Source organism: Anomaloglossus baeobatrachus, chromosome 5 (assembly GCF_048569485.1).
Source record: "Anomaloglossus baeobatrachus isolate aAnoBae1 chromosome 5, aAnoBae1.hap1, whole genome shotgun sequence".
Taxonomy (NCBI): domain Eukaryota; kingdom Metazoa; phylum Chordata; class Amphibia; order Anura; family Aromobatidae; genus Anomaloglossus; species Anomaloglossus baeobatrachus.
The window spans coordinates 41427753-41452703 of NC_134357.1; the positions used below are offsets into that span (position 1 = coordinate 41427753).

General features: G+C 41.8%; 1 protein-coding gene across 2 annotated transcripts in view; it reads right to left on the reverse strand.

Annotated features, from left to right (window-relative positions):
• ADAM12 (ADAM metallopeptidase domain 12) overlaps window positions 1-24951 on the reverse strand; it is a 779249-nt gene that overhangs the window by 264963 nt on the left and 489335 nt on the right. For both annotated transcript variants that reach the window (XM_075348446.1, XM_075348445.1), the window contains exons 8-11: window positions 23066-23137; window positions 12333-12502; window positions 6568-6652; window positions 2842-2987 (exon numbers count right to left, since the gene is read on the reverse strand). In XM_075348446.1, the coding sequence (XP_075204561.1) occupies window positions 2842-2987; window positions 6568-6652; window positions 12333-12502; window positions 23066-23137 (473 nt within the window). The remainder of the gene's footprint in view (window positions 1-2841; window positions 2988-6567; window positions 6653-12332; window positions 12503-23065; window positions 23138-24951) is intronic.

Genomic DNA, 24951 nt, shown 5'->3' on the forward strand with positions numbered 1-24951 from the left:
GGATAAATCTGATAAATTTTCAAGTGAAAACCGCTTTTTTTTTGTTTCTAAAGTTTTTCTTTTTTTCTGAAGAGTTTTTCAAATTTCTTGAAGGCTATGGAATCTTTTTGGTGAAGTCTTCGGCACAAAAACTTAAACATCAACTTAAAGTTTTAAAGGTGTTACGAGATTTGTAAAGTTTTCTGATCCAGAAAGATTTTCTATGCCAATACCCAATTTTTGCTTCAAAAACGCCTTAAAAAATGCTTAAACCCAGGCAAAAAGAAGCTTCAGGAATTTTTTTTTATTTCTTAATTTTATTTGTGTAGTTTTTCCCGATTGTTTCCTAAGCTTTGTCAGAATGTTTTTTTCCAGTCAATCGTATTTTCAAGGGTTTTCCCATGATTTTGTTTTTTTACTGCCATTTTTCAGTTTCTATTAATTCCATTGAATAATTAAGAAACCGCTAGTCTTTTTTTAAAGCAAACAATGGCAAAATACTAAAAAAAAAGTATGGTTGCCTTTCTGGCGTACTTAAAGTTTTCCCATTGACTTGGGTCGATTTGTATCCTATTATACAAAATAGAAGAATTGCCGACACCCAGATGAGATTTACACCTTGGTGTGGTAACTGGGCTGAAGTAAATTTGGCCATTTTTATTTATAAAGTAACTGATTGTTTTCAAAAGAATTTTTCATGTTTTCTTGGCAGTAATGCATATTCACATTCCAATGTTCACCATGTACATCCTTCCATTTTTTCCCCCTTCCCTTTTCGTGAGTGCAACTATTATTTTGGATATTGTATCCAATTGACCTCCCCCCTCCAAGTACTGATGAGTCAGTGATCCTGGTCCTGGTCCATCTGTCTGTTTTCAGTTTTCCTGGTGTAATGACAGGCAGCATCATCAAATGAGCACTGCAGCCAATCACTGTCCAGTCAGGTTCCAAACATGCAAGCATCACCACTAAGGTCAATGATTCGCTGACTTTATTGTATGTAATCATTCCAGAAAAGAAAAAAAAAAGAACGTTGCGAACATCCAAAGCACTGGTGGAGTGAGAAAAAAAAAAAATTAGTAATGTGTATGATTTGGTTTTTTTTCTTAATCTTGGACAACCCCATTTAAAGGGAACTAACCACTAGGGTCTTCCCATATAAAGTAAAGGCATTGTCATACTGGCGCTGCATGGTGATTGGATTGGATCTTTGATTGCAGGAAAAAAACTTTCATAAAAGTCCAGAAACTGGTGCATTCTGTGATTTATGTGTGCACTGGGCCGGGCCTTCTGTGTAAATTCTTCCTCCAGTGTCCTCCTGGCTTACCTTTTTTCATTATTTAAATTTTGCGTCGCCGTTGCTGATACTGGTGACTCATAAGCATTGCTAGTGTAATGATATTTTCATTAAAACGGTGCCGGAGTCCGCGCATGCGCGTACCGCGATCTCCAGCGCCATTTTATTGAAGACACTGTGGAGAAGACTATAAGGGCCCTTTCACACTTCGTTATTAACTACATTCACTGGTCCCGTTGGAGCCTCCATCCAAACCCCCTCGCAAAACAGGTTTCATACGCATGCGCCGATGTGGCAATTGACTGCAATGGTGCAGACAGAGTCACCGTGTGCTCTGTCTTGCACCATTTTCGACGTATACGCTTTCTGCAGGCGGACACTTAGACGCAGTCTACTACATCTGGGTGTTCGCCTGCTGAAAGGGAATACGCCCGAAAGTGGTGCAAGACAAAACACACGATGACTCCATTTGCACTATTACAGTCAATGGCCCCGTTGGGTCATGCATACGAAACCTGTTTTGCGGGGGGGTCAGATGAACGTAGGTAATAACGTAGGTAATAACGCAGTATGAAAGCAGCCTAAGTGGTATTGGCGCATGTGCAGATTTCATTTTTTTTACATCTGCGCATGCGCTGACGAGGCTTATAGTCCACAGTATCTTCAATAATATGGTGCCAGAGATCGTGGTACGTGCATGCGCTAACTCTGGCACCGGTATAATGAAGATATCATAACACTAGCAATGCGCTAACATAAGCAATGGCAGCACAATGCAAAATTAAATTAAGCAAAGGGGAAAGCCGGGAGGATGCTGGAGGAGGAATTTACTCAGAGGACCCGACCTACAAACGTGCACACGTCAATCACTGAATACACCAGTTTCTGGACCTTTATGAACATTTTTTTCTGCAATCAAAGATCCAATCTGAAAAGTGAAGGTATGATTTTAATCACCATCCTAACACCAGTATGGCACTGTATGCACTTATATAGAAAAACCCTAGCGCTTATTTCCCTTTAAGGGTGTTTTTCAGGATATGGTTTTTATCTGTCTTCAGCCTGCCTTCAAGCCAAAAAATAAATAATACACGTAATATGAGCACTCGTAGATTTATGTTGTTTTTTTGGTCCGGTTTAGTCAATTTGTTGCGCGTTGATGGCCAAACTCATCCTGTTAATCGCAAACCCACTTTTTCATCACTTTTCAAATTATGCAAATTCTATAATAAATTCCCTCTAAAGATCTCAAAGCTTAATAATTCGAAAGAGCATACAGGAAATACTGAAACATTTCAGCTCTAAAGCCTTCAGAATTATGAATTCAGCTCTGGACTGGCTATAAAAAGTAATATAATGTATTTCCACAGTGATTCAATTGTTTGTAATGACCAATACCGCTTTAATGAGGAGTGCTGCATTTGCCAGCCCGTTAGTCCTACAGTATAGCAAACATGGATGTGGTGTAGCTTAGACCTTGCGATTTCCATATCAAGTGCCAATCACCTAAATCTCAACTCACGGTAAGAAATGATATATACACGGATACGTAAGTAATCACTCACGCAGTGGATGGGGTCATGATGCAGCCGCCCTTGTCATAGCCTTTACAGTTGCACCCTCGTTCCAGTGTATCATGGTTCATCCCAAAATTGTGTCCAATCTCGTGAGCGAGGGTGACCGCCCCTCCAAGTGGGTTGTCTGAATGGTCCTGTAAAGCAGAGAGAATTTGGTCACATTAGGTCAAGTCTAACCATTGTTGGGTCGGCCCATCAGCTCTCCCAAAAAATCTAACGTGGCCCATAAAAATAATGAACAGCTTTTGAGAAAAAAATGATCGGTTGGTTATTTTTCTAGGGCTACATTGGAAGTGATGAGGTCTCATAGCAAATATGGTGGCAGGAATGAACAACTTTATGTTTGTATCAGTCTACAAATCCTTTCCATTGGACAAATTTCTACTTAATTACCCAAATATGTTCTCCTGCGATTAGTCCTGCGTGCGTTCTTTCCACCCATTTGCAAAAGAGATGCGACCAACTAGCACCAGGGGCTCCTCTTTCTAGGGTGCCGCTTGGGCTGTCTCTTCGGAATTCCTACTCTTGGTTACAGTCGATTTACACACACATGACATCCATATTACTGATCACTGATGACCTTCAAATAAGCCACGGTTGACTTACTAATGGTCACCAGGCAGGAGCAGAAGATATCAACCATTGCCGAAACATTTCTTTGCACCAACCACTACTTGGTGTTTGGTAATTCTTGACTCCTACTTTTCTCATCTTCTTTGCTGACTCTTGATAAACATGGGAGAGTTTTACATTCCCTCAAAGATAGGGATCCAGTCTGATGGTCATCCCTATCAACATTTTTACGAGATGTCTTTTATGGCTGGGAAAGATAAGGCACAAGAAAGGCCCCTTAAAATACCGATGACATATGGACATCTCTTTCCTCTCTCCTTAGATATTAATAAGAATTAGTTTCTGCAAACTAGATCAGGGTGTGCGCCGATGCAGCCTATTTGTTGCCGATTTCCATTAAGAATGTAATACATTGAGGTTCTGCCCTCTCATTATCGGTATATTGCTCAGGTGTATTCATATTATTGGTACAACCTGTGCAGCCGTAAGAGGTAAGGGGGCCCATTTCCAAATCCAATGAAGCAAGCAGGTCCTGCCACATTATTGGATTGCAAAGGGCCCATCTACTGTTCTTGCACAGGGGCCCCTCTTCTATCTGTGTACACCCCTGGTATCAATAGTGCTGTATATCCCAGTAACTTACTAAAAGTATGGGTTGGATCTATGGAATCCTCACCGATTAAGAGAATGATGGGGAACACAGTGGGGATTTAGAGCTATACCCCCTACTACTTTTTCCTGCCGAATCACCTGGCTGTGCATTGACTGAACCACAATTCCCTGCACAAACAGTTGGCCGGATGGGGCCACTGGTCAGGGGAAAACTGTCACAATCATTGGGGCTCCTAAAGTTTGCATAACGATTGCATATTCTAGCGAAAAGATGGGAAAAAACAAGTGTCACAATGACTATGGGATAGCAAAGAACTGGGGTCCTAAGCTGTCCAATAAGCTAGAGGGCCCTATGCTATCTATCACCTCAGGGATACTCCTCATGGTGGAGATGCTTGAGTCTCCTTCCTTGCCCTTCTCCTGACCAGTCCTGTTCCAATGTCCCCTCCCCTTCCCTCCAGGGATGGACGGGATAGGAGTGTGATGAAACCCACAGATAAAGTCAGATAAGGAAAAACCAAAACTCTGTTACACAGCGCACACACAAAGGTAAAAACAATAAGAAATTTAGGAGTAAAAACAAGAGCAGGAAAGAAGCTACAAAAGAACAGGGGTAAAGTCCACAACTGGTCCAAGCAAGAAACACAACTTTCACCAGAGAGTCTGAGGCACAACACATCACGGACCAATAAAGACAAATTTATAGCTGGCATGGGTGGAAAGATTTAACCAGCATAAAGAGGAGGGGAGCAGATGTGATAGGTCTCCCCACAACATGTGATCAAAGAAGCAAATAGACTTGCAGAGATTAACTCTTGCTGACCTGCCTATGCATCAGGTCAATGCCTCAGTCTGCCTGTGTTGATCCCAGATACCAGAGAAACCATTGGGAGGAGTGTCAGACTCTGCAGTCTGAACAGAACCTGATGCCGCCATGACAGTTGGTGAAGTTTGTGCAAAACTCCGTGTGATAGGAAGTTGCAGGATGGCTGCATGGGCCTACTCTACTGAGTGGAAACCAATCCTCTACAGTGACCAGAGATTTTTTACCTTTCCTACCGACATAACATTTCTGAGGAGATGCCCCTTTAAGTTTTCCGAAAAGTAAGCATTAGGACACCGCGATGCTTCGCCTCGTCTTTCACTTTGGCCAAGTTCACGTAGTTTCCTGATTATTCAGCCGAGCTGTCTCCAACAATTGTTATAATCCACACATAGCAATCACTCTCTCACTCTTCTAAGTGAATGACTAGATCCTGATGACTTTTCTCCGAGAAGAGCTGCTTCATTTAACACACACAGATAGAGCTGATGACATATTTGCACCTTTCTGCCCCAATAATCTCAAGGTGATTACAAGCGCTGGATACGATTGCTCAATAACCTTTCTTTTCGTTGTGATTTTTGGTGCTGCGGTCACTGAACGGGTTAAACAACGTGAGAAGCTGATATTAGCAGCATGTAATTGCTGCGCGGCATCATGGCTGGGGTAGAAGCGGAGAGGCCTGGGTCCTTCATTAGCATCTGTGAATCACGACGTTGCGCTCGTGAAGTCACACCGGAGTTTTGACATTTCCTATTAATATGCATTAGATATTTGTAGCACGTTAAATATATCTTGCTGGTTTAAAGATCCACTGATCCATTATAGATCATTATTTAGCTTTAAGAAGCAAGTATTTACGTAGCGTGGGCCTCAGCCCTGACAGGATCGCAGTCCATAAAGGGGTTTGCGGTTGATCATTTCAATTATTTTTTAAAGGCTCAAACTGGTAAAAAGAAAAAGTTACAGTGATCTCTTTCCCGATGTTTCCTGCCGGTCTCTGCTTCCTGGTCCATCTCAGCGAACAGGAAATGCCGAATCTCAGCCAATCACTGCCCAAGGCAGGTCACCTCTGTAGATAGTGATTGGCCAAGAAGCATTTTCCAAGTTAAGAGGAGACCAGGAATACAAGGGAGATGAACGGGAACTTGGTATTGGAATGAGAGGGATGGGGAGGTGAGTATTGTTTATTCTTTCTTTTATGCCAATAAAAGTCTTAAAAACAAAAACAAAACAAAAAAACAACCCAAGAACTAAGGGACCCCCTTAAAGTAAAGTAATCACAATAGAATTACATCTCAAGAGATGAAAATAATGGAAGAAACATGGGTCCAGGGTGAGAGGTGAAGAGCAGTGAACCAGTAGTAGGAGTGATTTCTTATGTATTCTTCTGCACTTTACAAAAACACAAAGCAGCTTGAACTTTATTTCTAAGGTCTTCCAATATGGAGGAATTAAAGAGAGTAGTCCTGTAGTCCTGTCGGTTCACCACTGCGCTCCCCCGTGGGTAGCGCCACAATAGATCCTATGGATCCTACATCCTTTTTGCACCATGTAGAGTGTGCGCACACTACTTTGCCCCCGTGGGCAGCGGGATGTTGGAACTTTCTTCTCACATAATATCCACACAAGCAGCATAAATTTATGTAGATGGAGTGTCCCTTTAAATTAAGGATATAAAATGTAGCAGGTTCCTTCGTTCTTACCATCACGACGCCGCCTGATTTGTCTGCAGTGCACATACTCATGATTGGTGCCATGCCAATGGTTGTACCCTGGAAATGCACCCCGCTGCAGAAAGAAAAAAAAACAGGATAGAGATAAAGCGAGATGTGACTTTATTCAATGTAACTGTCATCACTCAAGTTTCCATTATCACATATGAAGCGCGCTATTTAGTTCTGCTGGTTATGCTGCGGAGAAAACGTTTCATTATTCACACAGAACCTCCTGAAATGGAAAGACATCTCATTTCTACAAACTCCCATTAGCATGGCGCTGTCACTGGATTCATTTAAATATTTGTCAGCGCCGTTATGAAGGCAGTGAAGCAGAGGGCCGGTCACAGCGCAGCGCCGGGAGCTGTCACACCAAGCTCCCAACTCCATGTTAACGGCTTCTGTCTGCAGCCTCACCCGGGGAGGCTGCGAGTAAGCAAAGTTCAGGAGCTCAGTCGCCATAAGGAGATCGGACGGAGTTCATGGAGGCAGGCGCTGATTATAACCAGCCTTTATAGCCATTCAGGGTTATTTGTATCTGCATCTGTTTTATATTTTATATATACTCCTCCTGTGTCCTGACCCCAATCTATGGAAGCTCCATGTACTTGTGTGTATTCAGCAGAATATATCATCTGCCTCCTTCTTATATCCTGTTAATTTTCCCAAAAGTATCTGGTCTATGTCCCCTCTGCAGTATTTGTCGTGTATGTGCTGCTGTTCGTCTGACGGTTCTGACCTTCTGTCTGCGATCACCGCTACCTCATATATCCTATTATTGTGTCCGGTCTCTGCCCTCCTCTCACTCCTGTGTGAAGCCCCTTACATGCCCAGTGTTTGTTCCCTCTACATCTTCCTTGATTAATCTATGTCCCCTCTCCCTCCTGTGTTGGTCTTTGCTCCTTCTTCCTTGGTCTCATCTTTGCCTCTATCCCTTCTGTATCTTATTAACTGCATGACCGCTCTCCCTCCTGCTATCTCTGTATGATGCCCTTTGCACCCTACATCTTTTCTATTGCCCATTCTCTGCCCCATTTTCCCTTTTCAACCTGTGTCCCATCTATGTTACTCCTGCCTATGGCCCTTTTCCCTTTTCACCTCTTCTCCTGTGCCCTGTCTATGGCCCCTTTCACCTCTTCTCCTGTGCCTTGTGTATAGCCCCTTTCCCCTCTTCTCCTGTGTCCTGTCTATAGCCCCTTTCTCCCCTTCTCCTGTGTCCTGGCTATGGCTTCTTTCACCTCTTCTCCTGTGCCCTGTCTATAGCCCCTTTCCCCTCTTCTCCTGTGTCCTGTCTATAGCCCCTTTTTCCCCTTCTCCTGTGTCCTGTCTATGGCCTCTTTCACCTCTTCTCCTGTGTCCTGTCTATAACCCCTTTCTCCCCTTCTCCTGTGTCCTGTCTATGGCCTCTTTCACCTCTTCTCCTGTGTCCTGTCTATGGCCCTTTTCACCTCTTCTCCTGTCCCTTGTCTATAGCCCCTTTCACCTCTTCTCCTGTGTCCTGTCTATAACCCCTTTCACCTCTTCTCCTGTGCCCTATCTATAGCCCCTTTCCCCTCTTCTCCTGTGTCCTATCTATGGCCCCTTTCACCTCTTCTCCTGTGTCCTGTCTATGGCCCTTTTTACCTCTTCTCCTGTGTCCTGTCTATGGCCCTTTTCACCTCTTCTCTTGTGCCCTATCTATGACCCCTTTCACCTCTTCTCCTGTGTCCTGTCTCTGGCCCCTTTCACCTCTTCTCCTGTGTCCTATCTATGACCCCTTTCACCTCTTCTCCTGTGTCCTGTCTATGGCCCCTTTCACCTCTTCTCTTCTGTCCTGTCTATAGCCCCTTTCATCTCTTCTCATGTGTCCTTTCTATGGCCCTTTCACCTCTTCTCCTGTGTCCTGTCTATGGCCCCTTTCACCCCTTCTCCTGTGTCCTTTCTATGGCCCTTTTCACCTCTTCTCCTGTGTCCTGTCTATAGCCCCATTCAACCCTTCTCCTGTGTCCTTTCTATGGCCCTTTCACCTCTTCTCCTGTGTCCTTTCTATGGCCCTTTCACCCCTTCTCCTGCGTCCTGTCTATAGCCCCATTCACCCCTTCTCCTGTGTCCTGGCTATGGCCCCTTTCACCTCTTCTCCTGTGTCCTTTCTATGGCCCTTTTCACCTCTTCTCCTGTGTCCTGTCTATGGACCCTTTCACCTCTTCTCCTGTGTCCTGTCTATGGCCCCATTCACCACTTCTCCTGTGTCCTTTCTATGGCCCTTTTCACCTCTTCTCCTGTGTCCTTTCTATGGCCCCTTTCACCACTTCTCCTGTGTCCTTTCTATGGCCCCTTTCACCCCTTCTCCTGTGTCCTGTCTATGTCCCCTTTCACCACTTCTCCTGTGTCCTGTCTATGGCCCCTTTCACCCCTTCTCCTGTGTCCTGTCTATGGCCCCTTTCACCTCTTCTCCTGTGTCCTGTCTATGGCCCCTTTCACCCCTTCTCCTGTGTCCTGTCTATGGCCCCTTTCACCTCTTCTCCTGTGTCTTGTCTATGGCCCCTTTCACCTCTTCTCCTGTGTCTTGTCTATGGCCCCTTTCACCTCTTCTCCTGTGTCTTGTCTATGGCCCCTTTCACCTCTTCTCCTGTGCCCTGTGTATGTCCCCGATCACCTCTTCTCCTGTGCTGTTTATGACCCCTTTCACCTCTTCTTCTGTGTCCTGTATATTCTCCCATTTCACAACTTCTCCTGTGCCTTGTCTATGACACTTTTCATCTCTTCTCCTATGCCATTCCTATGCCCATTTTTTTCTTTTCTGTTTTTCTCCCTTATCCTGTGCCCTATTTCCCTTTTTTAAACGTTCTCCGCAAGTAGAAAAGGTTTCCCCTTAGACCCCAATATATCTTCTCATACAGACAGATCAGGTCTCATACTTTGCACTGACGAGGGGCAATCACCACAAAATAATGAGTCTGCAAATTGAGGTTCTGATCTGGCATAAATCCTAAGTCATACGAAAAGGCTTGTTAAAGGGTCACATTTGACTTTTAGGATTGCTACCTCCAATAGGTGGCACTAGAGTTTGTCTCCATCTCCCTGAAGAGACAATTTGAATATTTCCCAGAGGAGCACTGAAGCGATAAGACCCCTCACCACTGGCAGCCAGATTGGTGTGTCAGTGTCTGCAAGGAGAAAAGTTTTCCCCTTAGACTATGTTTTCCTGTATTGTCTGTGCCTGCTTTATCCTCTTCTCCTGTATTTTGTCTGTGCCTACTTTTCCCTGTTCCTATACCCCCTTTTCTTACTCCTGTGCCCTATTTCCACGTTTCTGTTATTCTGTGCCCTGTCTATGCCCTTTTTCCCTTCTTTTCCTATGCCCAATCTTTGTCCTGATTTTCCCTTTTCTCTTGTGTCCTGTGTATGCCACCTTTTCCATCTTCTCTACTACTCAGTCTATTCTCTTCTTTTTCCTTTTCTCGTGTGCCCTGTCAGTGCCCCACATTACTATCTTCCCTTCTGCACTGTCTTTCCCTACTTTTCCCTCTTCTCCTATGCCCTGTCTATTCTTCCCTTTCCCTTTTTCCTTACCCTGTCGATCTAGTTCCCTTCTCCCGTAGCCCGTCTATACCCCATTTTCCCTCCACTCCTGCACCCTTTCTTTATCTCTTGCTTCCTCCTGTGCCCCATCTTTACCCCTCGCTCACTCCAGTGCCCTATTTATCCTGCTGGCTTTCTATGGCTCCTTTCAATGTTAGAGTGTCCTTCCAGCACCCCCCAAAAGTAACAATATGCATGTACCCAGTAAAAGAAGCAATCCTATGTGGTGGAGGACATTTAGTCCCCTATGTACCAGAGCCTGGGTGCTACTGCTACCGCTATCCCCCTACCCATGGGTTATATCTATACACTCATAAAGACCTGCTCCCTAAACAGAGCCAAGTGCACAGGGCGTCCGGATCTTCCACTGCACCCCATATCCATATGGCACCAAATGTTCTGTGTTATAACCACCCTAAGTTTTTACATTGCGTCCTTCGGAGGACTATTTTGCTTCACATTTATACTGTTGGCAGTAATGATACCACAAACTAGGAGTGTAAATGAGCCATCACTACCTGGGGGATGACCGGGCGTGTAATGTTAGATACGGTGCATTCTGCAGCCGTGGAGCCGGCGATAATACGGTAGGAGAACTATTAATAATGGCAGGCAGGTCAGGAAGGCTTCTCTAATTATAGGGCATTAATCATAGAAATGAATGTTGTAACTACACAATCAATGCAAATTGGAAAAAAGTAAAAACGTAATTGTAACATTAGTGAATATACAGTATGGATTGCAGGGGGATATTGATCTAGCGATTCTGAGGGTGTCTAATTGCACAATGATTTGTCTGTGTACACCATATACAGCTCCGTAATGTGCACGGTCTCTGCAACTCACTGTGTTCATATCACACTATATTCTTGGGTTCTACAGCTCAATTATTACTATTGAATTGAAAAAAATCTGATCAGGCATTACAGTGAACGGGCATTACAGTGTATGGAGCTGTGATGTTTCGGCTCTGAAGACTATGTACCTCCGATGGCCATGGGACCTGGTAACAGTTGATCATTGGGGTCCCGGGTGTTGAATCTGAAATTGATGACCTTTCTAATGGAAGGTCATCAATTGGAGGGTCAACAATCATGGAATCAATCTTCATAATTATGCTCATCAATGATGGAATCAGTCTTCATAATGGAAGGTCAACAATCATGGAATCAATCTTCATAATTATGCTCATCAATGATGGAATCAGTCTTCATAATGGAAGGTCAACAATCATGGAATCAATCTTCATAATCATGCTCATCAATGATGGAATCAGTCTTCATAATGGAAGGTCAACAATCATGGAATCAATCTTCATAATCATGCTCATCAATGATGGAATCAATCTTCATAATGGAAGGTCAACAGTCATGGAATCAATCTTCATAATCATGCTCATCAATGATGGAATCAATCTTCATAATGGAAGGTCAACAATCATGGAATCAATGTTCATAATTATGCTCATCAATGATGGAATCAGTCTTCATAATGGAAGGTCAACAATCATGGAATCAATCTTCATAATCATGCTCATCAATGATGGAATCAGTCTTCATAATGGAAGGTCAACAATCATGGAATCAATCTTCATAATTATGCTCATCAATGATGGAATCAGTCTTCATAATGGAAGGTCAACAATCATGGAATCAATCTTCATAATCATGCTCATCAATGATGGAATCAGTCTTCATAATGGAAGGTCAACAATCATGGAATCAATCTTCATAATCATGCTCATCAATGATGGAATCAATCTTCATAATGGAAGGTCAACAGTCATGGAATCAATCTTCATAATCATGCTCATCAATGATGGAATCAATCTTCATAATGGAAGGTCAACAATCATGGAATCAATGTTCATAATTATGCTCATCAATGATGGAATCAGTCTTCATAATGGAAGGTCAACAATCATGGAATCAATCTTCATAATCATGCTCATCAATATCTTAGCCCTTGGCAAGCCCTTTTAATATATTTTTGTTCCAGAAAGTCTATGACGGGTAAAAGGTTTATTGGTAACCTCCCTCATGGCCAATGGTTCTTGGGGTTTATATCAATATTACTGATGGGCTAGAGGAGAGTAATGAAATTATACAAAGTGTCCAATTAATAATTATACTCTCTAGCCCCCAGTATTATCCCTGCAGAAATAAGTTGGAGAAGTGAGGGGAGGAGCAGACCTTACAAGCTGTGCATTGTCATGGGGCTTCAGAGGTAGTAATGTCAGTTTTCTCCAGTCCAGGAACTCGTGAAGGCTGGTGAAAGGATCCTGGGTGATCGCACATTTATCTGCATCGCTCCAGATTTCGACACCGACCAGCGCTACCCGGATATTCAATGGTCTGAAAAACTGTATGAAATTAAAAATAAAAAAATGCTCGTTAGTCGTTATTATCACAGATCATATAATTAACACCCCCATTATTTCCAGAACGATAATACAAGGCTACAAGCAAGTAGAGGTGTCGGGGATGAAGGAGAAGAATCTAGTGCTCAGGCAAGTTTGATTTGAAAATGTAGCAAATCTGAAAATCTGTATCCTTCAGATTAGTCCGGGGTTCGCGGTTGCATATCCTTTGTTAGGCTATGTTCACACATCAGTTTTTTGGAATCAGGCAAAATCCAGCGTGTGCCTGATACAACGGATCCGGCGCAGAATATGCAAAAACGATGCGCCGGATCCTTTTTTTTTTTAACGGATACGGTATACTGGATCCGTCAAAAAACAGATCTGGCGCATCCGTTTTTGCATCCGTTTCATCCTTTTTTTTGCTGGATCCATTTTTTACAATAAATTGGGCATGCTCAGTTTAAAAAAACAGATCCGACAGCCGCATCCGTTTTTGCCGCATTGCGCCGGATCCGTTGTCCATAGGTTTTTTTTTATTGTAAATCACGCCGTATCGCGCCAGATCCGGTACGATACGTTTTTTTTCAGAGACAAAAAACGTTCAATGAGACATTCCATCCAGCCGCCGCATTGAGTAATTACGCCGAATCCGTCAAAAGCCGGATGCAACGCAAGGCCATCAGGCACAATCCGGCGCTAATACAAATCAATGGGGAATAATCCGGCGCTGGATCCGTTTTATCTGTTTTTTTCCGGATTGTGCCTGATGGAAAAAAACTGATGTGTGAACGTAGCCTTATCTGTGTTGCCTCTTTGGGGTAATTATTTTTAAGGAAGAGCTTAAGAATAATAATAAAAAAGAGGTAGAAGTCCAGCTCTGACATACAAAATCTTCTTTATTCCAGTTGACTTACACTGCATCGTAAGGCAGACATTGAACACATGGATAGCATTGTCAACGTGTTTCAGGAATACTCGTCACCCTTAACATCATGATTAAGGATGAAGCGTACACCTGAAACGCGTTGAAAACACTATCCATGTGTTCCATCAATCATCATGATTAATGTTGCTGAGTATACCTGAAACGCGTTGAAAACACTATCCATGTGTTCCATCAATCATCATGATTAATATTGCTGAGTATACCTGAAACGCGTTGAAAACACTATCCATGTGTTCCATCAATCATCATGATTAATGTTGCTGAGTATACCTGAAACGCGTTGAAAACACTATCCATGTGTTCCATCAATTATCATGATTAATGGTGCTGAGTACACCTGAAACGCGTTGAAAACACTATCCATGTGTTCAATTAATCATCACGATTAAGAATGCTGAGTACATCTGAAACACGTTGACATGCATTCACACAATCATAATTAAGGGTGCAGAATACATCTGAAACATGTTGGAAACATTATCCATGTGTTCCCTCAATCATCATGATTAAGTGTGCCAAGTACACCTGAAATGCGTTGAAAACACTATCCATGCTTTTGCTATCCATGTGTTCACTCAATCATCATGATTACGGGTGCTGAGTACACCTGAAACGCGTTGAAAAAGCTATCTATGCATTAACTTAATCATCATGATTAAGGGTGGCGAGTAAACCTGTGAACCATGTGTTCACTTAATCATTATAATTATGGGTTCCGACTGCACCTGAAACGCGTTGAACATGCTATCCATGTGTTCCCTCAATCATCATGATTAAGTCTCCCAAGTACACCTGAAACGCGTTGAACATGCTATCCAGTGTTCAATTAATCATCGTTATTAAGGGTGCAGAGTACACCTGAAACGCGTTGAACATGCTATCCAGTGTTCAATCAATCATCATTATTAAGGGTGCAGAGTACACCTGAAACGCGTTGAAAAAGCTATCCATGTTTTCACTGACTACCTCATGATGCACTGTATGTGAACTGGAATAAATAAATAAGTTTTCATATGTCAGAGCTCGACTTCTACCCGTTTTTTTTTGGGGGGGGATTACACTGGCTATGGCGACGCTGTTGCCCAAGCTCCATGTGAAATGAAGATTAGCAACATGGTGAGCTTGATTTTAAACACCTTAACAATATTTGATGGAGACCCAAAAATGCCCAAAGCTAGCCGATAATCATATTTGATGAACAGATGCATGCCATCAGGCTAGGTGCACATGACTGTACTTTCAGTCCGAGTTCTGTCTGAAAAAAACAGAATTCGGACCAATGTTATTCAATAGGACAGTCCGGATGAGCATTTTTTCCCATGGAAAAAAAAAATTGCAGCATGCGCTACTCTTTTCTGTAGTTCTACAGAGACGCGCCTATTCGAGCCTTAATAATAATTGAATCTAAGGGATAGGGGCTCCTGTGCTGTCCCTTATGCTAATGGACTCTAGCCTATCCCTCACCTCTGGATTACTTCTAATGGTGGAGATGCCAGAGTCCAATGCCTTACTATACTCCTGAGAAATAGTACGCTGATATTCCCCTAAGGGAGGGACGACGGGGCAGGAGTGAGATGGAAAACAGATAACAACAGACAAGGGAAAATCAAAACTCTGACACTCTGCACACACACAGAAGTAGACAATGAGAGGCTCCGGAGAAAAGCAAGAGCAGGAAGGAAGCTATAAAAGACAACAGGGGTAAACTCCACAATTAACTCCAACTATTTTGCACCATGTGGCTTTCCTAGGCTCCTGGTTTTCCTGAATGTTGCCGTCTGTAAAACAAGTTAATGGAGGATCTATCAGTGAGCTGTTCTGAAGAGGAGTTTGTAACTTTTTTCTTTTATGGAGTTCCTCTTTATTGATTCATGACCCAAACCCACAACTGAACATTGATGTTTTCATGAATCAGCTGAGAAGAGTTTAGAAAAAAAAACCAGATAATAGTTTCAAACTTCATGACAGGAGGAGCTCACTGACAGATTATTCGTTAGCTTATTCTTCATGATAGGGGAGCTCACTGACAGATTTTTCGTTAGCTTATTCTTCATGATAGGGGGAGCTCACTGACAGATTTTTCGTTAGCTTATTCTTCATGATAGGGGGAGCTCACTGACAGATTTTTCGTTAGCTTATTCTTCATGATAGGGGGAGCTCACTGACAGATTTTTCGTTAGCTTATTCTTCATGATAGGGGGAGCTCACTGACAGATTTTTCGTTAGCTTATTCTTCATGATAGGGGAGCTCACTGACAGATTTTTCGTTAGCTTATTCTTCATGATAGGGGGAGCTCACTGACAGATTATTCGTTAGCTTATTCTTCATGATAGGGGGAGCTCACTGACAGATTATTCGTTAGCTTATTCTTCATGATAGGGGAGCTCACTGACAGATTTTTCATTTGCTCATTCTTCAAGACAGGAGGAGCTCACTGATAGATTTTTCGTTGGCTCATTTTTCATGACAGATTTTTCATGACAGGAGGAGCACACTGACATATTTTTTCCTTTGCTCATTCTTCATGACATGGGGAGCTCACTGATAAATCTTTTTTATAGCTTAAGGGGGCTTTACACGCTGCGACATCGCTAATGCGGAGTCGTTGGGGTCACGGAATTTGTGACGCACATCCGGCCGCATTAGCGATGTCGTTGCGTGTGACACCGATGAGCGATTTTGCATCGTTGCAAAAACGTGCAAAATCGCTCATCGGTGACATGGGGGTCCATTCTCGATTATCGTTACTGCAGCAGTAACGATGCAGTTCGTCGCTCCTGCGGCAGCACACATGGCTATGTGTGACACCGCAGGAACGAGGAAGCTCTCCTTACCTGCCTCCCGGCCGCTATGAGGAGGGAAGGAGGTGGGCGAGATGTTTGGCCCGCTCATCTCCGCCCCTCCGCTGCTATTGGGCGGCCGCTCAGTGACGTCGCTGTGACGCCGCACGGACCGCCCCCTTAGAAAGGAGGCGGTTCGCCGGTCACAGCGACGTCGCCGGGCAGGTAAGTAGTGACGTGTCTGCGCGATGTTGTGCGGCACGGGCAGCGATTTGCCCGTGTCGCGCAACAGATGGGGGCGGGTACCCACACTAGCGATATCGGGACCGATATCGCAGTTTGTAAAGTAGCCTTTATTATTCATGACAGGGGGAGCTTATTGACAGATTTTTCGCTAGCTCACTGTTTATGTCGGGGAGCTCACTGACATTTTTCCTTAGCTCATGTTTCATGACGGAGAGCTCACTGACAGATTTTTTGTTAGCTCATTTTTCATGACGGAGAGTTCACTGACAGATTTTTCATTAGCTCATTCTGCAACCAACAATGTGCAGGGAAACAATCAGTGCAAAATTTTGAATGATGCCCAATTGGAAGACTTATTTAGCCCAAAATGCAGACATTTCAGGAGAGAAGAGACCAAGAGATCAAGTTAAATCTTGAAAAGAAGACTCTAATAATGTAAAATTCCCTTTAATTAATTAATTATTTTAATGAATTCCCTTTTTGTGAGCAAATTGGTGCATAGTTCAGAGGAGTTATTTCTTTGTTTGGGGTACTATATAAATTAGTCACATGATGCAATAAATTAATTAATTCCCTTTTTGTGAGCAAATTGGTGCATAGTTCAGAGCAGTTATTTCTTTGTTTGGGGTACTATATAAATTAGTCACATGATGCAATAAATTAATGAATTCCCTTTTTGTGAGCAAATTGGTGCATAGTTCAGAGCAGTTATTTCTTTGTTTGGGGTACTATATAAATTAGTCACATGATGCAATAAATTAATTAATTCCCTTTTTGTAAGCAAATTGTTGCATAGTTCAGAGCAGTTATTTCTTTGTTTGGGGTACTATATAAATTAGTCACATGATGCAATAAAGTAATTAATTCCCTTTTTGTGAGCGAATAGGTGCATAGTTCAGAGAATTTATTTCTTTGTTTGGGGTACTATATAAATTAGTCACATGATGAAATATATGAATTCCCTTTTTGTGAGCGAATTGGTGCATAGTTCAGAGAAGTTATTTCTTTGTTTGGGGTACTATATAAATTAGTCACATGATGAAATAAATTAATTCCCTTTTTGTGAGCGAATTGGTGCATAGTTCAGAGAAGTTATTTCTTTGTTTGGCGTACTATATAAATTAGTCACATGATGCAATAAAGTAATTAATTCCCTTTTTGTGAGCGAATAGGTGCATAGTTCAGAGAATTTATTTCTTTGTTTGGGGTACTATATAAATTAGTCACATGATGAAATATATTAATTCCCTTTTTGTGAGCGAATTGGTGCATAGTTCAGAGAAGTTATTTCTTTGTTTCGGGAACTATATAAATTAGTCACATGATACAATAAATTAATTAATTCCCTTTTGTAAGCGAATTGGTGCATAGTTCAGAGGAGTTATTTCTTTGTATGGGGTACTATATAAATTAGTCACATAAAGCATAAACTTTCAGTACACCATAAAAAATGATTTCCCGAGCACTCGTAAAACCAATCTTACTAATTTGGAGTTCCAATGGCAAAGCAAGAGTGTATATCGCTCACATTTTCTAAACTGGACAGTCCCTTTAAGTGGTGCATAGTTCAGAGAAGTTATTTCCTTGTTTGGGGTACTATATAAAATAGTCCCATGATGCAATAAATTAATTAATTCCCTTTTTGTGAGCGAATTGGTGCATAGTTCAGAGAAGTAATTTCTTTGTTTGGGGTACTATATAAATTAGTCACGATGCAATAAATTAATTTCATTTTTTGTGAGCGAATTGGTGCATAGTTCAGAGAAATTATTTCTTTGTTTGGGGTACTATATAAATTAGTCACATAAAACAGAAACTTTCAGTACACCATAAAAAATTATTTCCCAAGCACTCGTAAAACTAATCTTACTAATTTGGAGTTCTAATGCCATAGGAGTGTATATTGCTCACATTTTCTAAACTTGACAATCCCTTTAAGTGGCTCTGAAAACGTGGGACATAGAACTGTGAGTGATTTTTGCATTAGATCACTTTGGCAGATGAAGATGTTGAACAGGGGGTCTATTTTCAAACCTTAACGGAGGACAAAAACTATCCTCCTTTTAGCGAGACCAAGACGTATTCATCTTTCATAAATTTATTGCACTTTTTTTTTTTCTCCCTCTTTAATCAAAACATCTTCCAATCTTTTCCTAATTCCGGAGATGACAGCATTAACACATGCAGAATGTTACAGATGAATAATTTAGCTGAGAATATGGCGCGGCGCTCATCAGGCCGGGATGGAATTCTTTTTGGTATGATAATTATAGGCAGTCTTAAATGTTATCAGCTCGTACAGTTATTGCACTGACTTTGCTACAAAAAAACGAAGAAGAGTAATGCAGCTTTGTGATAATGTTGTGAAAGAAAAGGTAACATTATTTTCATGTCTTAAAGGACTGAATTAATGAATGTCTCACCCACAGGATATTGAGCTCCCCGATAGCACTACACTCTCATTTGATTAAGTAGTTAGGTATTGGAGTGAGCGCAACATCAAATGTTCCCCTGAAAATCTTAAGAAACATTTGAAAGAAGAGAAAAAAAAAATAAGAATCAGACAGGCAGTTTCCCCATAGAGAAAAACAAAAGTGCGTCTCTGCAGGGCTAATTAAAAGACGTCATGCGGATTGAAAGCGTTACAATGTATCAGTCACAAAAAAAAAAAATTAATAAGATGAAGATAAAACGCTGCTCAAATACCGCCGAGGTTTAATAGGCACAATGAAATCTGGACTTGACCTTATTAGGTAAAGGGTGTGTATACTTTTGCAAACAATTTTGAATTTCTACAATGCATTACAAAGATGAATCAACTTGGAAAATAGTCTAGATGCTGTTTTATGTCTTTAGCTCTTCTCCATGGACTACAAACAAAGCCTGTGGGCATATCGATCCTGAGGATCAATTACTGTTATGGATTTATTTTTTAATATATGTAAAAAAATGACTATATGTTTCACGAATTTAATATGTAATGACTAGGGATGATCGAATACCAAAATATCCGACGAATAGGGCACCGCTATTCGACTATTCGTGAATATTTGACGCGCAATGTAAGGGCGGCTTTGCACGTTGCGACATCGCAAGCCGATGCTGCGATGTCGCACGCGATAGTCCCCGCCCCCGTCGCAGGTACGATATCGTGTGATAGCTGGCGTAGCGAACATGATCACTACGCCAGCTTCACATGCACTCACCTGCCCTGCGACCGTCGCTCTGGCCGGCGACCCGCCTCCTTCCTAAGGGGGCGGGTCGTGCGGCGTCACTGCGACGTCACACGGCAGGCGGCCAATAGCGGCGGAGGGGCGGAGATGAGCAGGATGTAAACATCCCGCCCACCTCCTTCCTTCCGCATATCCTACGGAAGCCGCGGTGACGCCGGTAGGAGATGTTCCTCGCTCCTGCGACTTCACACACAGCGATGGGTGCTGCCGCAGGAGCGAGGAACAACATCGGACTGTCGCGTCAGCGTAATTATGGATTACGCCGACGCTGCACCGATGATACGATTACGACGATTTTGCGCTCGATAATCGTATCATCTAGGTTTTACACACTACGATGTCGCCTGCGATGCCGAATGTGCGTCACTTTCAATTTGACCACACCGACAGCGCACCTGCAATGTCGTAGTGTGCAAAGCCCGCCTTAGTCTATGGGAAACCAGAATAATTTCACGTTGGACCTAACAGCGAGCTGTGGTGACTGAGGAAAAGGCCGAAATGGATGGGAAAAAGCAGAATCTCTCTCTTTCTTTCTCTCTTCTCTCTCTCTCTCTTTCTCGCTCTCTCTCACTCTCTCTATCTGTTTCACTCTCTCTCTCTCTGTCTCTCTCACTCTCTTTCTCGCTCTTTGTCCCTCTCTCTCACTCTCTCTCTCTTTCTCTCTTGCTCTCACTCTCTCTGTCTCTCTTGCTCTCTCTCTTTCTCTCTATCTCTCTCGCTCTGTCTGTCTCTCGCTCACTCTCTGTCTCTCTCTGTCTGTCTCGCTCTCTCCCTGTCTCTTTCGCTCTCTATCTTTCTCGCTCTCTCTGTGTCTCGCTCTCTCTCTTGCTCTCTCTCGCTCTCTCTGTCTCTCTCTTTCTCTCTCTGTCTCTCTCTGTCTCACTCTCTCTCTTTCTCTCTCGCTTTCTCTCTCTTTCTATCTCCCTCTCACTCTCTCTGTCTCGCTTTCTCTCACTCTGTCTCTCTCTCTCTCTGTCTCGCTGTCTCTTGCTCTCTTCTCTCACTCTCGCTTTCTTTCTCTCGCTCTCAAATTCAAATATGCTTTATTGGCAGGACCAAAATACAGTTAGTATTGCCAAAGCAAGAGAAATACAGTAAGTGGGGTGGGAGGGGATCAGGATTATGGGGAGTTGGGGGGCACAATTTGGGCTCTGAAAGTCCTTTTAGGGGCCTTATGTTCCCCTCAGCTTATGACATGGGGTGACTCTCCCTCTCTCTCTCTGTGTCTCTCTCTCTCGCTCTCTCTCTGTCTATTTCTCGCTCTCTCTCTCTCACGCTCCCGGAAGCTGCGGCAACGTGTATGTAGATGACGCTGTGCGGCCAAGCCAATCACAGTAGAACCACATGCGGATTACAATGCGATTTTGGTGCTTTTTTTTACCGCAGGTGCGGGATTCTTTCAGAGGGTCCGGATTTTCCTTAAGAAAAAGTCACTTTCTAGCGCGCACATGGGCTAAAACAATGTTTAAGCCATAGAACAGAGTCTAGAACCACAAGACATCTTTGGCACAGCTGCTGAGCTCAATGATTGTCTGCAGCGGTGATGTACGATTGGCATATCATCATTGCAGCAGCTAAAACGCCAAGACAGGAGGAGTTGGCACTTGTCCGAGGGAAGGTGCATAACTGCTCTTTTTCTTCTTTTAAGTATATAAGTCTTTTCAGTATATAAGAGCACTTGGGGTTCGGTTTCATTAAAGTGGAAAACCCCTTTAAAATTACTTAAAGAAGACTTGTCACTTACTAAAAAAAAAGTGTTAAATACTTTGTAAAAATCCCACATCTTCCCTGATCCACTTTATGCTGCATTACTCCATTGCAGAGATATTCACATTTGTCTCTTTTGCAGCACAATATGTGAAATCTCTGCTTTGCAGTACAATTGTGAGTTTCTACAGAGTCTTCTCTGGGGATGTGCACTTCATATCCCTCCCTCCAAGACGCTGCCAATCCGAGCTTGGCAGCGTCTTAGTCTGATCGTCTCTTAAACCAGATGCTGAGCTGTGACTGGCAGCGTATTGGAGGAATGGATGAAAGTGCAGACCTTCAGAGATAAAATGCCCAATTGAAATGTAAAGTAGAGATTTCACATAATGCGCACTAGAAGAAACAAATGTGAATATCTCTGAAATGGAGTGAAGTGCAAAACTAAAAAACAGGTCAGAATCAGGTATTTTTTTATATAGGGTATTTTATTTATTTATTTATTTTTTTTTAAGAAAGTGACTATCACAATGTGACTGTTGAATAGTGAGGGATAGGAGCCCCTATGCTGGCCCCCACGCTAGGGCACCCTATCTATCCCTAACCTCAGGGATACTCCTAATGGTGGAGACACCTGACCCCCATTCTTGGCCCTGCTCTAGACCATACCTAATCTGATACCCCACCTCCTATCAGGTGGGGTATCAGATTAGGTGATATTAACTACTGATAAAGATTGACAAAGGAAAAACAAAACGCTGATACACTGCACACATACAGACACACAAGATTAGACAATAAGAGATTCAGGATGAAAACAAGAACAGGAAGGAAGCTACAAAAGACAACAGCGGTAAACACAAATGCACAAAGCAATAAGCACAACTTTCACCAGATAGTCTAGAGCACCACACGTCACCAGACCAATTAAGATAAACTATAGCTGGAATAGGTGGAAGGATTCAGCCAGCATAAATAAGAGAGGAGAAGATATGATTGGCTTCCCCAGAACATGTGATCAAAGAAGACAAACAAGCAGACTAGCAGAGATTAACTATTACTAGCCTGCCTATGAATTAGCAAAAAATAGGTCAATGCCCGAGTCTGCCTGTGTTGATCCCAAACATCAGAGAATTTCTCAGGCGGAATGCCAGGATCTGTAATCTGAACAGAACCTAACAGTGACAGGTATTCTTTAAAGCTCCTGACAGTGTTGTAATTTGAGGCTTGTTGGTTCCAAAGCAAAATTTCTAACAGGGCCCCCGACTCAAACTGTATTTAGTAGTATTTGTATAGTCATAGGGACCGCAGGGACCTACAGATGCAACTAAAATCACTGCACCCTCTAAAATTTTTCTCCTGTTCATGGCATTTTAAAAAGACAAATATTGTGACTATACCTTTGAATTTGGTTTGTACAAGTTACGAGCAATAAACTAGAAAATTTCAATTCCCTGAAAACTAGCAGAGAGGCCGAGAACGGAAAAGAAACAAAAATGGAAAAAAACGAAGAATGAACACACACAATTACGGAATATTAGAAAGCTGAAGGAATTATTCGAAACTATTGAATAAGAGTAATTCCGTCATTAGTCATATAGCACAATAAGAACAAAGCAATATATTATATGTGCACTACAGGACGGTACTAACCTTGTCCACGTAATTGGCCATTTCCAGCAGCCGGTGTTTAACTCTGTCCACATCTTTCCCCTGTCTCTGGAACTGCAGAGAAGTCACATGTATAAGTTGCGTAGTATTGTACGGTGTAGGTGTATATATACAATATGGCGCAAGGAGCGGTGGCGGCAGCAAAATTCCATTCAGCTTATGAGCTGTGTGCATGTGACGAGGGCTGACAGCAATTAGCTGCAGTGCAGAAAATGCAGGGGTATTGCTTTATACAATAGAAACCGCCTCCATATCACAAAAGGGAGGCTGACGCAACCTCCGAAATGTTGTACAAGTGTCGAAATATATGTAAATGGTCATTATCGGAAATTATACATCACTCACAGCTCAGGACCCAATTGGTTATTGTTGTTATTCCTCACATCTGCTTAATTACCTTAGTAAGTATAACAGGCTTCTAAACTGGGTTCGGAAACCAAAATTTATATATATTTATATATTATATATTTATATATATTTATATAAATGTTATATATTTATTAAATTTTATATTTATATATATTTATTTATTTATTTTAAATATAATTTTGTATCTCCATACCAAAATTTATATATATTTATATATTATATATTTATATATATTTATAGAAATTTTATATATTTATTAAATTTTATAATTATATATATTTCGTTATTTATTTATTTTAAATAAAATTTTGTATCTCCATACCAAAATGTATATATATTTATATATTATATATTTATATATTATAGAAATTTTACATATTTATTAAATTTTATAATTATATATATTTAGTTATTTATTTATTTTAAATAAAATTTTGTATCTCCATACCAAAATTTATATATATTTATATATTGTATATTTAGATATATTTATTAAATTTTATATTTATATATATATTTATTTATTTTTTAAATTAAATTTTGTATCTCCATACCGCAACAGAATTTGGTTAAATTGAAGCGGCGACCAAAAAAAACGGAATTCTGGAGATTTGATGTTTTTCTCGCCACCCCGCGTACCAATTAGATTGATTTATTTATATTTTGTTAGAATATTTCTGAACACGGCAATGCCAAATATGTGTATTTTTTTTGTTATTGTTTTAATTATCAATGGGGCAAAAGGGGGGCAATTTGAACTTTTGTGTTTTTTTAAAAAAAAAATCATATTTTTCAAAACTTTTTTTTTTAACCTTTTTTTATTGTAGCTGTGATCATCTGCACCACGCTGTATAGCACAAATGCTGTCTTCCACCCCCGGCTGTCATGAAAACTCATCGGCGCCTCGGAAAAATGCTTGAACTCCCAATTGACTTCCATTATACTCGGTTAACGACCCAAGTCTGTTCGAGCATCAAAACGCACGTGAGACATTGCAGGTCTGCCACCGACCAGGAGTGACCTATGAAGCCTCATTCTCTGAACAAGGCTCCAGAGATTGTAGTACTGATTCAGGGGATGTCATGGGTCCAGTACATCATGGATTACGCTGGAGTTTGGTCGATTTTTTTAAATAATAAATTGGTGAACGAGGGATAGTATTGTGGAGTTTTAATTCAAATAAAATATTTTTTCCTGTGTGTTTTTTTCACTTTAGACCTACTGGGTTAGTAATGGGGGTGTCTGATAGATGCCTCTCCATTACTAACCCCTGGCCTTGATGCCAGGTTACATTACACAGCTGACATCAATTCCAATAAACCATTACCCCAATTGCCAACGCACCTGGGCAATCAGAAGAGCCTGGGCAAAGTGCTAAAATTGGTACATTTAATGGATGTGCCAATTCTGGGGCGAGTTGATATAATTTTAGGCTGTGTAGGGCCTTCCCAGCCTGATAACATCAGCCCCCAGCTGTTTTCTTTACATTGGCTAGTTAT